The 15,135-nt window shown below is 37.7% G+C and overlaps 1 protein-coding gene across 2 annotated transcripts in view; it reads left to right on the top strand.

Moving 5' to 3' along the window:
• vps13a (vacuolar protein sorting 13 homolog A) overlaps positions 1–15,135 on the top strand; it is a 108,384-nt gene that overhangs the window by 27,305 nt on the left and 65,944 nt on the right. For both annotated transcript variants that reach the window (XM_039674912.2, XM_039674914.2), the window contains exons 34-46: positions 30–177; positions 257–398; positions 805–926; positions 1,003–1,172; positions 2,222–2,448; positions 3,649–3,980; positions 5,886–6,239; positions 8,225–8,326; positions 8,399–8,551; positions 9,452–9,710; positions 10,652–10,812; positions 12,969–13,072; positions 13,656–13,941. In XM_039674912.2, the coding sequence (XP_039530846.2) occupies positions 30–177; positions 257–398; positions 805–926; positions 1,003–1,172; positions 2,222–2,448; positions 3,649–3,980; positions 5,886–6,239; positions 8,225–8,326; positions 8,399–8,551; positions 9,452–9,710; positions 10,652–10,812; positions 12,969–13,072; positions 13,656–13,941 (2,560 nt within the window). The remainder of the gene's footprint in view (positions 1–29; positions 178–256; positions 399–804; positions 927–1,002; positions 1,173–2,221; positions 2,449–3,648; positions 3,981–5,885; positions 6,240–8,224; positions 8,327–8,398; positions 8,552–9,451; positions 9,711–10,651; positions 10,813–12,968; positions 13,073–13,655; positions 13,942–15,135) is intronic.

Consider the following 15,135-nt stretch of genomic DNA (forward strand, 5'->3'; position numbering starts at 1 on the left):
TTTCTAATATTTTTGTATTCTTTTTTCAGGACCACATTTAGTGATGGACAATTTATAAATGAGATTCAGTTACTCAAACCGGTCAACATGGACCTGTCAATCAAACGCAATCTCGCTGCTTCCTGGTATCACAGCATTCCTGACATCCAGATCAATGCACACCTCAAACCCATGAGCGTAAGAGCATTATGTGATTATTTCTGTGTGATTATAGGCGTTAGGGATGTTGCATCTAATATTAATGTGTGTCATGCAGCTGATCTTGAGTCAGGAGGACCTAACTATAGTGCTGAAGACTCTGAGTGAGAATCTGAGCGAGACCTCTGGTGATCTTCCGGCTCCGTCCAGCTCTGATAAAGGAGACACCGTTTCTACCAAAGATTCTCAGAGTTCTGGAGGTATAAAAACACACAAACACAGATTGGGAAGCTTTATCGATCACTACTGCGCAGGTTATGTCAAGCACACTTTCTAGTTCATTGTCTTTGCATGTTTTCCTGGAATGAATATATAAGTATTGCAGATTAAGTTACTGCCAAGTTACTTCTAGTTAGTAGAATGTCTAAAGTGGACTATTAAAATAAAGTGTTGTTACCCAACTTATTATTTAAAAATCCCTACTCTTTGAAATGTATAGAATTGATGTGCTGGTTAAAATAATGTTCAGAAGTAGCATAATTAATAAAATATATTTTTTATTGTTGTTTTCATATCAGATTTGTAATAATCATCACAGATTTGGCCATGTATTTATCAATTTAAACAGAATTGCATTAACATTACAGTACTTTTATTTTGTCGTAGGGAACACAGTAGTGACCGCAGCAGTGGTGGAGGGCCAGAAAACAGGCAAACTAAAGAACACCCTGAAACTGGACTTCAAGTTTGACTCCATGACACTGGTCCTGTACAGCCCGAACAACGAGGTGACGAAACACACGATAGACGAAAATGTAATGTTTACATATGAAACTAAGCTATTCTGGTTCTGTTTGTGTATAGATGCAGTTATCAGACTCCCGTGACGAGAGTTTGAAGTTGGCAGAGTTCACGTTGGGCACCATCTCCACCGCTGTGCACATGTTCTCCGACAGCTCCATGAAAGCCTCCCTCAAACTCACTAACTGTCTCCTAGATGACAAGAGACAGAGGGTGAAAATGATCACATCCAGGTACACACACACACTGAAGATGCTTAAGTTTGTGTTTAATGTTGTTTTACATGCACATTGCTTATTTTCAACATTTTAGCATTTATATAAAAAAAAACTGTTTACACAAAACTTTTGCTTATATATTCAATTAATCGATTAATTGATGAAATAATCAATTGATTAATCGATGAAAAGTTCCATGTGAAATCTTTCACGTTGAAACATTAATATTTTAAACCTTTTTTGCAGAAAATATACTCTTACATATCCAATTACTCGATTAATTGAAGAAAAAAATCAGTAATTTAATCAATTACCCAAAATTTCTGTGCATGGAGAACCTCTTTGTATGAAATCACTAATGTTGAAACATTTATATATTAAACCTGCACAAAATGTATGCTTGCATATCCAATTCAGGGGGAAAATGTGTCGATTACCACACTGTAAAAAAATATTGTTGGTTTAACTTAAAAAAAAGTAAGTAACCTGGTTGCCTTAAAATTTTAAGTTGATTGAACTGGAAAAAGTGAATTAATACAATGAAGGAGATTAATTTAATCATCAGAAACTCAAAATTATACGTTATCTGAACTAAATAAATTATTTAAGTTGATTTGACAAAAGAAAAAATGTTGTGATTACTACACTGTAAAAAAATATTGTTGGTTTAACTTAAAAAAAAGTAAGTAACCTGGTTGCCTTAACATTGTAAGTTGATTGAACTGGAAAAAGTGAGTTAATACAATGAAGGAGATTAAATTAATCATCAGAAACTCAAAATAATAAGTTATCTCAACTAAATAAATTATTAAAAAGTTAATTTGACAAAAGAAAATATGTTGTGATAACAAATCTTAAAAATATTTTTTTACAGTGCACAAGTTTCTGTGCATGGAGAATCTCTTTATCTGAAAAATCACTTTTTTGCACCAAACGTATGCTTACATATCCAATTAATCAACCAATTGAAGAAAAAGTCAATTGATTGTTAGAATGCAGCCTTTTGGTAAATAAAGTTGGTCTTTGAATCACTGAATGTCTGCTCTGACTTCATGCTGTGTTAGGATGATGGCGATGCGTCAGGGCAGGGAAGGCAATGTGATGGTAGACGTGAGTTACCGACAAGGCCGGGAATATACCGTCCTGGACACCCTGGTTCAGGACATCTACCTGTGTGCCAGTGTTGAGTTCCTGCTCACAGTAGCTGATGTCTTTCTTAAAGCTATGGCAGACGGCTTCTCTGGTCCTCCTAAGAGCAACAAACAACCCGCCAGCTCCTCTAAAGACCCAGGTAAGTGTTTTGAAGTCCAGGTACCACCTTGTTGAAGACAGTCTAAGTAAGGGTCAATAAAGATGTTTTACCTGGGTTACTGTCGTTACTAAAACCATAAACATTTGTATTACTTAAACTAAAATGAGCATTAACTGAAATTAGTTGCCAATACAACATTTCTCATTTAATTCAGAATCTTTCATTAAAGAACTGAAACTACTACTAAGAATAAAAGCGAAATATAGCTGCAAGCAGAAATTAAGGGGTTTTTGGTCAAACTGTTCAGAAGTTACAAGCAAAAAAATCTCGTGACCACTAGGTGGCGCTGTGCTAAAACTGTACAGGTAGTCTCGGGTCATGGTTGTCACAACACGCAAGAAAATCTTTAAAGAAAACCAAAATGGCGGACGGGAAGTTCAGTCAACTGGTAAAATGGATATCTATGTTCTCAGCATGACCTAAGTAGTCTACTAAGACCAGTTTCATTAGAATAGACCAAATTAATCAAACACTATTAGCATTTTAAATTTTTTTTTGCATTATAATTATTGATGCTTGAGGGTTTTTGAGTAACTTTTATGACAAAATTCAAAATGGCGGATATGGTTATCATTTGTTATCATTAGATTAAAAATGGCGGAAACATTTTCATGACGGAAATGACGTCATAGGTTGCAATTTTTTTCTCTTGAGCCGAGAATTTTGTTACTAGCCCATGCGTTAGTTATAATATGAAGAGTTCAGATGCAAAAGCCTCTAAGTGCCATTTGAAATTTTCTTCTAAAATGATAATTTTTATCAAGCTTGTATATTTAAGTTCAGTAATTTCACTTAAATGGCAATGAAGATTACCTATTAATTGTCATTTAAGTGAAATTACTGAACTTAAATATACAAGCTTGATTTAAATGGTCATTTTAGAAGAAAATTTCAAATGGCATTTAGAGGTTTTTCCATCTGAACTCTTCATATATAGTGCAAATATAATATATATATATAATAAAAAATATAATATATAGTGCAAATTTAGACAGTTGGTGGCGCTAGAGTTAAAGTTTGGTTAAAGTTCACACTGTCCTCTATCAGTGTGCCAAATTTGACAACTTTTTACCCTACGGTTCTATGACCTACCTTAGACTCAGGAGTGTACGAAGAAAAACACTAACGGATACAATAAAATAACTCTTAGCTATTTACTTTGTGTCTTTCTTTTGCTAGCGGTTCCTGCTCCACCAGTGGTTGCCAAATCTGAGATTAACGTTGTGGTGAGGAATCCTGAGATCGTTTTTGTGGCCGACCTCACGCGTGCCGAAGCGCCGGCGCTGGTAATGACGACGCAGTGTGAGCTGGTGATGAAGAGCGAGCCCAGCGGTCATTCAATGACGGCCGCCGTTTCAGATCTGAAGGTGGTGGCGTGTCCGTTTGTGCGAGAGAAGCGTGAGCACAACGTGACGACGGTGCTCCAACCATGTCAGGTGTTCTTCCAGAGCAGCCAATCGCTTTCTCAGCCTCAGTCCATCGAGCTGTCCATCAGCTCCCTCACGCTCAAGGTGATTTAGCTCCCAGAAGTCATTAATAACTTTAAGCTCCAGTTGCAAAACTGCCTGTTTAATTATGACGGTCAGTGAGACGGGTGAAACACAGGTCCTTAAAACAACAGTTTTATTAAATTAAGGTCATAAAAAGTCTTAAATATCTTTAATGTTATAGTCTTATTTCATTTTAAGAGGTTTACATTTCTGGACGGAAGAGCGCATATGCAGGCTCGAGGTTATAGTGCAGTTGGCAATAAATACTGCACATTTATGCCAATTTATCTACTGTTGATGAGCTATGACAATAATTTTTTAATACGGTTGTAGGAATTTTAAACCAGAAAGCGGTTTTTCTGACCGAAAAATTTTCTGTTTTGAATTTCTAAAAATAACGGCTTCATCGGAATGTTACGAAACTTGGTGACTTTTATGGCATTATGTATGTGAATACGAAAAAAAAAAATTGAGGTCATGATCCGAGCATGCTAAGTGGTCTTAAAAAAACTTGTGGTCACACTTGTGGTCTTCGGTCAAAAATGACCCCCATAGGAAATGAATGGGAAATTGACAAAAAAAAATTTGTAGATGTGCAATCTACAAATCGGCCACAATTCTAAAAAAAAAAAAAAGTACACCGCAGGAAAGGGGTGACACTCTACAACATCTAGAGTGCAAAACACATACACACCAATAAATTTTGAGAATCTAGAGTTTTATACACATACACACCAATAAATTTTGATTACAAACAGTATGTTTTGAATTTTTAAAAATCACAGCTTCATCTGAACGTTACGAAACTTGGTGACTTTTATGGCATTATGTATGTGAACACACAAAAAATTGAAGTCATGATCTGAGCATGCTAAGTGGTCTTAAAAAAATAGTCACACTTTTGGTCTTTGGTCAAAAATGACCCCCATAGGAAATGAATGGGAAATTGACAAAACACAAAAATTCACAAATTTTTATTTATTTATTTATTTATTTAATTTTTTTTTTTAAATAAAAAATCGGTTTTGAGATTGTTTCAACTATATATTCAAATCCACCAAAAAAAAAAAAAGTGTTCATAAACATCTGGGGAATTCACATGCTTCTCCATAGAGAGCTGTACATGCCATCTTGTGGTTACACCATGATTCTACGCTTTTTCTCTATACTGTAACCAGATGGTGCTAATTTTCTTCAAAAAAAATTTTTTTTTTCTGAAGGCCTAGACTCTATATTAAACTAAAATACTGCATTAATAATTTTTTAGAAGAAATAATATATATATATATATATATATATAAAAAATTTTCATGGCAAAATAGACCATAAATATTGCATAAATAGTAATTAATTCAATCAAATTGTTTCAAAATACTAAATTACAAAGAATAAATATTATAGAACAAAAATAAATTGCATTGGTTTTACTGGGATGGAGGAAATTTAATTTTTAGGTGTCAGGGAAGATAACAAGTGTGACTCCGAAACGAAGAGCACCTGAGGGTTAAATTAAAGTCAACCGGTTTAAGTCCACCTTCTTCATAATCTTTAATCATATCACTTTTACGTATATAATGACTCTTCATTTTCCATATAAAATCATTTAGTTCATTTGTTAATTGCCTTTATGTTTTCTGCAGAAACTGCTGGAGGGAAACACAGATAGATGAATCTAGAAAGATCCTCTACTTTCGTCAAAAAAATGGACATGCATTATTCATTTTATTTGTGCAGGTCTTAAATAGCCTATTGGATTTTTTTTTTTATCCCTCCAGATAACCTGTAAAACAGTTATGAAAAACAAACTTACGTTTGCAGTTTTTGTTGCAAAGACATTATTGGCAGACTATGAAAATGAAAGTGTGAAATATGAACCTTTTAGTTCCCTATCTGATACCGACCGCTACTGTCTTCCTGTTCCCAAAGGTGTCTCCCATCATCATAAACACGGTCATCACCATTCAGTCGGCGCTGAGCCCTGCAGCCGAGACCCCCGAGGAGCTGGAGAGCCCCGTGCCACAGGACCTGTGGGAACGTCGGACCCTGCGAGACCTGAAGCTCTGGTTCCTGGAGGAAGGAGGAGAGGAGGTCGCTCACTCTGTCATTCCTCTCGTTCCTCTGGGAGAGTCTCTGAAGATGAACATCAACTCCATATGCCTGACGCTGGAGGCCGGCGTGGGCCATCGCACCGTGCCCATGCTCCTGGCCAAAGCCTCGTTCCAGGGAGACGTGAAGAACTGGAGTACTCTCATTAACCTGCACTGTCATCTGGACTTGGAGGTCAGAGGGTGTTGTAGTACTATTGGGGCTGTGCGATTAATCGAAAATAAAACCGAAATCGCAATGTCGGTGTTTTCAGCGTTTTAAAGTGGCTGTATGTTGCTTCTTATATGAGTTTGGGTCACTTATTATGTTCATTTGGGAACACGAACAAATGTATGGATTCGGCTGATGCTTATTCAAAGATGCTAATAGGAATGGCATGAGTACTTGGGTACTCCCAGCTAGGGCTGCACGATTAATCGAAATAACCGCAGTACTCTCATTAACCTGCACTGACAGAAGAGGTCAGAGGATGTTCTAGTACTATAGGGGCTTTCGTACCGGGTAGTTCTAGGAACTTAGTTCTAGGATCTAGCCACCAGGGTGTTTTCCCGAGAACACTAACGTCACGGATAGTTCCTATAGCGCTGGTTTAGATCGACTCTGAAGTAAGAGTAAATTACTTCCTCCATAAGGAGTTCCTAGAACTAAAATCATTCCTAGAACACGCCAAACTCTGGGAACTCCCGCCAATAGTTCTAGGAACTATGAAAAGGTTCTTTCGGTACGAAAGCCCCTAAAGTAGGGATGACGATTAATCGAAAATAATAATGTTATCATGACTCTCATGTAGGGGTGCACGATATTGACAAAAATGTGATATCGATAATGAATATTGCGATATCGATATTTATTTCGATATTTTTAAATGGATGTAAAACTACAAAAGTTATAGGAAAACAAATAAAAAAAAGATTCATAAATAAAACAAGTTCTTACAACATAAGGTTTATTTCAACTGACAGTCATATTGGACTGGTACAGCATGAATATATAAATAATAACCATGTCTACAGAACAGGACATGTTTTACTAGTTGTGTAGGCCTACACTACAGTGTAAAAGACAATAAATAAGCAAGTCCACAGAATACACTATATGCAACATAAACGCCACTATATGCGTTTTCTTTGACCGGATAGCTATCTGATCGTGAAAAGACCAGGTGTAAAGGCCCTGTGAAACGCGTGACGTATTTGAATCTAATCGCTCAAACCACTTCAGGAGGAGGTGTGGGCCACATTCCAGACGAAACTGGACAAATGTAAATGCATCTCGTTATTGAATAAACCACATATGTAAAATGTACTCCTCCCAAAAACGCTAAAAATGAGAACGTTACAGGCTTGTCATGTTATGGCCAGATATGACGACTGCAACCACACATCAGCTGAGCATCTCTTCATCATGCCAACGCGCAAACTATGGCAAATCAAAGTCGCTTTTCACACAGTTATCTTGATTAAAAGTAAATGAACGATCTTATTTTACCTGATGATCATCATGATCGTATGCAGCTCATAACTGTTGCTTTCGGTGATGTACGTGTCGTGCACTCCATTAAATCTGCATGTAGCGCGGGAATTGAAGATCGTATTTTGATAAATCAGATATCCGATCAGTGAAAACGCATGAAGTTGGCCTGATGTTTATGCTTGTGCGCGTCGAGCCGGCCGGGGCAAGTGTGTGTGTGGGGGGACTGTGTGATAGTAGAGCAAGTGAGAAGTGAGAGAGTGACGGCGATTAGCTTTGAAGCGAATAGCGAAAGTGCCTCCCCTGTTCTTTCTGACCACTGTGGGAAATCTGGAGCATGAAAAGTTCAACCTCTCCTTGATTTCATGTTGTTTATGGAGAATCAGGAAATGAATCGGGGGAAATGAAACGGTGACGGACGCATCATAAACAAAATATTGCATAAATATCGCGAGACTTTCGATATGTATATCGAGCGACGTGTTATCGCGATAACAATATTTATTCGATATATCGTGCACCCCTGCTCTCATGGCATGAGACGCTGAAAAAACAGTGAAATGTGAACAGATGTTGTTCTGTGGCATTACTATCTAGCTTCTACAATATAAAAAGTATGCTGGATGAATGATTTGAAACAATTTTTTGAAGATTTTAGTGTCCTATAACAAGTTGTTTGTTTCCTGCAGGTGAATTATTATAATGAGATGATGGGTTTGTGGGAACCGCTGTTGGAGCCGCTGGACGATGAGGAAAAAGATGGCTTTAGACCGTGGACTCTTTTACTGAAGGTCACCTTTCATTTCAGGCCTAATCTGTTGCTAAAAGAACTGTTCATATAATTAATGATATTATCTCTACAGATGAAGAAGAAACCAGTCGCATTTTCTGGGGTATCTGATGAGGTGGACGGCAGTGTGCCTGATTACAAAACGGTCATCAGCTTCACGAGTAAAGACCAGCTTAACGTCACCCTCACCAAGTGTGGCCTTCACATGCTCAGTAATCTAGGAACGGTACGAGGCCGAGATGATTCCAGTGTGTTAAAGGAGAATTTAAATTTCCTGATAGTTTACTCTCCTCCACGTCATCCAAGATGTTCATGTCTTTCTTTCTTCAGTGGAAAAGAAATGAAGGAAAACGTGGAGGAAAACGTTCCATATAGTGACTTCAATGGGGTCCAACGGGTCAAAGGTCCAGATGTGAGTTTCAAAGACTTGAGACGATCCCAGCCGAGGAATAAGAGTCTGATCTAGACAAACCGACGGCCATTTTATGACAAAATAAACATTTATATACTTTTTAACCACAAATGCTCATCTTGCACTAGCTGTGATGCTCCACACATTACGTAATCATGTTGAAATGTCACGCGTGTTCCGGTTCAGAAATGTAGAGTAGGGTGAAAAACTTCAACCTCCGACTTCAAAATCATCCGACATCGTTGTTTAAAAAAAAATTGTAAATGCCTTAGTGAAAATGACTAATGACTTTGTAAACACTATGTCGGTACTCCTGCCTACGTCACGTGTGACCTTTCAACGTGATGATGTAATGAGTGGCGCGTCACAGCTAGTGCAAGATGAGCATCTGTGGTTAAAAAATATATAAATGTTTATTTTTATTAGTAAAAGACCAATGATTTGGCTAGATAAGATTCTTATTCCTCGGCAGGGATCCTTTGTAGCCCTGGAATCCGTTGGACCCCATTGAAGTCCATTATATGGAGGAAGATCCTGGAATGTTTTCCTCAAAAGCCTTAATTTCTTTCCGACCAAAGAAATAAAAATATGAACATATAGGATGACATGAATCAGAAAAGTGAACTAACCTTTCAAGATGGTTGGAAAGAGATGTCTTTCTGGTACAGATAAAATACACAAATTTACAAATGTTCCTTCTGTTTTGTTTTCCAGGCATTTGCAGAGGCTGCTAAACAGACTGCTGAGTGCTTTCAGAAGGACCAGGCTCCGTTTGTGGTGAAGAATCACTTGGGTTTGGCGGTGTCGGTGCTGCACAGCGAAGTGTTTCGACCCATCGGTAAAGAGTCTAGAGATCGTGTGGTGGAGCTCCAGGATGGAGAGAGCCTGAATATGCACTACACACTCAGTGCTGAGTCCAGTGATCAGTTCTCAGCCATGACCAGCCTCAGCGCCAAAAACTACATCCAGCCCAGTAAGACTGCGTTACAACCTGTGACCTTTCTGAATATAGATCACTAAATCACTGGTACACTCAGAATCAGATTCAGCTTTATTGGCCATGTTTGCAGAGACAAAACGGGAATTTGACTAGGTAACAACACGGCTCATTAACTGCAACAGGCTACAACACTCTAAATAAATAAAGGTTTCTAAAGGGTGTTTTTTTTTTTTTCTTAGTGGAACCCAAAAGAACAATTAAGAACCGTTCTAAAAATAACAATTATTGAACATCATTTGAAAGAATCTTGTGCAGTGGAAAGGTTCCATGGATGTTAAAGGTTCTAATAGAACCATCGATGCCAGTTTTTAAAGACTGGATATAGGCTTCCATTGTCACACTGACAAGTGGCAAATAACTTTTTTTTAAAGGTAAATTAAACAAATAAAACCACATTAATCTCTGTTGAAATTTCTGTTCATCTGAATTTGAAAATATTCCAAATTATAACTTCTCAAATAAATAATTAAAAGAGATTGTTTTTATTATTATTAAATATGTAGTGTGCATCTTAAAGTTCCCCTGTAGTCAATAATGTGATCCCTTAAAACTCATCTTTGATCACCAAAATGTCATATTTAAATGTTTTTTCATCATGCCTTGCAAATTAGCTCCGCCTCCACTCACTCACTCACTCGCTCAGAGATCCACTGGTTGACGATCACATGTTGATCTGATTGGTTACAAGGTCGTTTGTGACGTCAGAAACACCAAAGCAGTTTTAAGGAGGAAATACTCAGCAATGCTGTCCACTTATGAACTTGCACATGGTGTGTCTTAAAGCACATTAAAAACACCACATAGACAATATTAAAAGCTGGATTTTCTCCACAGGGGGACTTTTAAGTTTTATTGTTGCATTCTTCAAAATTTCTAGACAAAAACAATTTGAATGTCTTTTTCCTCTTCCCCAGCTCCGGTTGGCCACACCACCGCAAGCGTGATCCCACTGATCAAAACGGGACGGGGCATGTACAGTGTCATGCACCGTGACTCAGGTGTCACTCGCTTCTTCGTCTGTCAGATTTACACTGTCGAGGGGAGCAAATATGTCAAGATCCGCTCGCCTTTCCAGGTGGGTGTTATTTAAAACACACACACATATCAGTTACACACAAAACGTACACACCCAGGGCTTGACATTAACACCCACCAACCCGGCAAATGCGTGTGTGTTTCAGCAGTGGTGTGTAACAGTCATTCCTACTAGCCACTTTGGTGGGTTTTTTTTTTTTTTTTTTGTAGTCTTTTTAAAAGGCATCTGAAATAATAAACTAAGTGCAATGTAGTTGAAATATCTGAAATGCTTCTAATAATCATTTACCAACAAAAATGAGTCCCGTCAAACCTGCGCCTCCTCATTCAGTTGTTTCATTTGCTCCAGACCTGTGAGTTAGGTCTTAAAGTGACAGCGGCCTAATAGACCTGCCACCAAATTATGAGGTGATTTTAAAAATATCTATATGGTGGTTTTTCCCCATTGTGAAAATGCTGAGTGGCTAGTAACTTTGGAAAGCCACTGGCCGCAGTGACTGGTGAGCAAAAAGGTTTATGTCAAGCCCTGTAGACACTTATTCACACCTCTCTCAAAATCAGAGCAGAATAACTCCTCTAGTATCCAGACTTCCCTTTAAAAATGACTTCTCAGTAGGTCTGGGCAAAATTTAAAAAAAAAAAATATATATATATTTTCTTTCTCTACAAATTTCTGCTCTGGCTTTGAGAAAACAATTCAATGCCATACTTTCATTAGCATTAATAGCTGTAAACATGATCAAATTAGCTGCAATATTCAATATGTGCATTTTATTTGATCATTGACAGATTTTTGTATGAAAGGGATTTCAATTTTAATTTTAAATAAATCAATGAAATGATAAAAAGGAAAACTTAAACCAGATTAACAATTTCATTATAGATGAAATGCAATTGGTTTCATTTTCACTTCATTCTCGTGGCAAGACTGCCTAATAGCCTCTATGCACGATCGCTTCCGGGTTTGTCTCAGCACGCCCAGTTACATCCGGTGCTGCGTCAGTCTGTGGTCAGAAGCCGGTTTTGCGTTAGGTGGAGATGGTGTCAAATTACACTTGCTGTTTCTAAAAACGTCCTGCGGTTAACGTGAAGGATGTTAACAACACTGTGAGGCAGTTAGCTGTCACACAAGAGTAAAAAAGAGAAGTTATTTAAATTATATATTTCGAGCTACAGTGTATCAACAACTTTGAGGGTTCGTATTCTCTCATATCGTATGAAATTCGACTAGCGAATCAGCGTTTCTAAAATCGTTGTCTCCGTTTCTGTGAAATCGGATTTTATTAAAGTTTTGCTGCTATACACTTGGCCTACAGAACGCGCTTCCGGAAGTAAAGACGCTGACTGATATTCTTTCGGACACACGTCAGCGGGGTTCGTGCATAGAGCCTATTTAAAATGAAAAAACAGGCATGAAAAAGAAACTGCTAATAGTTTTTGCAAAGCTTTTTATTAATGCTCATGCAAAAATAGTGACAATTTAGTTTTCATTTTATTTTCTCTTATTTCAGTTTTCACTTTCAAAGTCAACCTGTATGCAAATTCTATGTTAATGAGTGGGTGTGGTCTATTCTGAGATAATAATGTCTATAATGTGATGATGATCATATTGTATTAGGTAAGCACGTGCCGCTTTCTTTCCAGTTAGTGTACGTGCAGCTTGCAGTGTCTGTTTCAAATATTGACAAATATATCTGCAAAAATAGACGGACATCTCCTCTACACACGGGCGCTGAACGCACATGCAAGTGCAGCTTTTTCCCCAGACGTAGAGGCGACGACACAGTCGGCTTTCATTATAACAGTGACATCACTGATTTCACCATCATGACTCGTCTCGAATACAATATGATCACGACTTTAGAGTTTCAATAACTTGTACTCGCTCCCTAACCCTCAGACACTCTCAGAATAAGCCCCACCCACTCATTAACATATCATTTGCACAAATGTTAAATGAAAATGAAACGTCAAATCACCATTTGACAGGGATGATGCATTGCTACTGTGAAAATTGCAACAAAATCATTTAATTTAATTTAAAATTGCGTATCGTTTTTTTTTAAAATTTTTATGTAATGGTTAATCTGGGTTTAGTTTTTATTTTTATAATTTAAACGATTTATTTAAATTGGCAGAAAATGCTTTCCATAGTATTGGTCATGATGTCATTGCTTTTTCTTGCTTTTTTTTTAGATTATCAATCACTTTTCGGTGCCGATCCGTGTTTACGAAGGATCCGAGTGTCTGGGCATCTCTCTGCCTACAGAAGAGTTCTGTGTGCCGCTCGGCTCTTACAGGTCAGTAAGAGCTAAATGTCTTTTCTCAATGAATGCCACACACACAGTTGAGTCTAGGGCTGCACGATAAACCAACATTAAATAGAAATTGTGATATTGCTTAGTGGGATTATCGAATCGCAAAGGATGGATTTCATCATACAAATACATGTGATGTATGGTTCATAGTGAAGCGGGTCACTTGTCTCAGATCAGCTTGCTTCAGTATTAACCCTTCGGAGTCTTGGGCTATTTTGGCCCTTTTTGAGTACTTTTTAGGTTTTTTTTAATTTTTGAGACATAAACAAATGTTTACCATACCTATTTTTGGTATCATTTTTTTCAGCACATCACCAACTATATGACCAGACAATTAGTTTATCACTATGATGTACTGTATCAACATACTGGACCCAAAATCACACAAAAAACACAAAATCCGAATAGAAATATTATAGCTTTTCTACTACAAAAAACACAAACATGCTCAATGAAGCATTTTAAAAGGTTTAAAATGTAAACACAAGTTGTAAATGTCAAAATATACAGGTAAAATTCAGATATATCAGCTTTCAGTTTTCAAATGCGTGTTGCTTGTTTTCAGAGCTGAGCTGAGTCTGCAGCCTGTAACTGAAGGCCAGGATCAGTACGGGCGCTCAGACATTTTCACTTATAATGAGGTGATTCAGAAGCCCGGAGAGTGTCTGAAGAAGACCTGCCATCATCATGAAGACGGCGCCCTGATGCTGAAGATCAACATGGTTCCTCTTCCAGACGCTGTGATGTCCCACAGCACCGAGGAGGAGTTCGACCAGCCCATCGTTCTGCACCTGTGGCCCACGGTCCTCCTCCGAAACCTTCTGCCGTACCCCATCACCTTCAAGCTGAAGGTACAAGAGGAGCGGTCCATCTTTTATCGTTTTTATTGCCTATATAAGAGATATTTTAATTTATCAATCAGTTGATATTGTATAGAAATTGGCTGATGTTGTATATTTTAATTGTGTATGCTAATTTTCCCAGTTTTAGCATTTAGCAGGGGTGTCTCTGTCGGTTTTTAATGGATTTGCTTATTTACCGACCTGAAAAGTACGACCCACGTGAATTGTGTAACTCTGAGAAAAAAGTGGTTACTTTAGAATGATTGAAATTACGAAATGGCCTTAAAGGAGTAGTTCACTATAAAAAAAAGTTTTGCTGATAATTTACTCACCCCCATGTCATCCAAGATGTCCACGTCTTTCTTTCTTCAGTCGAAAAGAAATTAAGATTTTTGATGAAAACATTCCAGGATTTTTCTCCATATAATGGACTTCAATGGGAACCAAATTGTTCAAGGTCCAAATGAGAGTTTCAGTGCAGCTTCAAAGGGCTTTAAACGACACCAGACGATGAATAAGGGTCTTATCTATCGAAACGATCGCTCATTTAATAAATAAATAATAAAGTTTAAGTTTTATAAGCTCAAATGCTCGCCTTGCTCTGTTCTGTGATGCGCGTTCGTGACTCTCCTGTTCAAACTCTTTTTTCGAGTCACTTCGTTCAATGAACCCTCGTTCATAGGACCTTGAACCGTTTGGTACCCAATAAAGTCGAACAGGAGAGTCACGAGGAACAGGAGAGCATCACAGTACAGAGGAAGGTGAGCATTTGAGCTTATAAAACTTAAACTTTGTTATTTATTTATTAAATGATCGATCGTTTCGCTTGATAAGACCCTTATTCATCGTCTGGAATCGTTTAAAACCCTTTGAACAGTTTGCAGTTTGCACTGAAACTGTCTTTTGGACCTTAATCCGTTTGGTTCCCATTGAAGTCCATTATATGGAGAAAAATCCTGGAATGTTTTCATCAAAAACCTTAATTTCTTTTCGACTGAAGAAAGAAAGACATGGACATCTTGGATGACATGGGGGTGAGTAAATTATCAGCAAAAGATTTTTCAAAAGTGAACTACTCCTTTAAAATGCAATTCATCGACTGTCCACTAGAGACAGGCTGCAAAAGAGAGTCAATCCCATAAACCCCCAAATTTACAGCAGAAAAAATAGTGTTTACAGCCTGGTACAAAAAGTGGTTCTGGG

This window comes from Pimephales promelas, chromosome 14 (genome assembly GCF_988280905.1).
Source record: "Pimephales promelas chromosome 14, fPimPro1.hap1.1, whole genome shotgun sequence".
In the NCBI taxonomy this organism is placed as follows: Eukaryota; Metazoa; Chordata; class Actinopteri; order Cypriniformes; family Leuciscidae; genus Pimephales; species Pimephales promelas.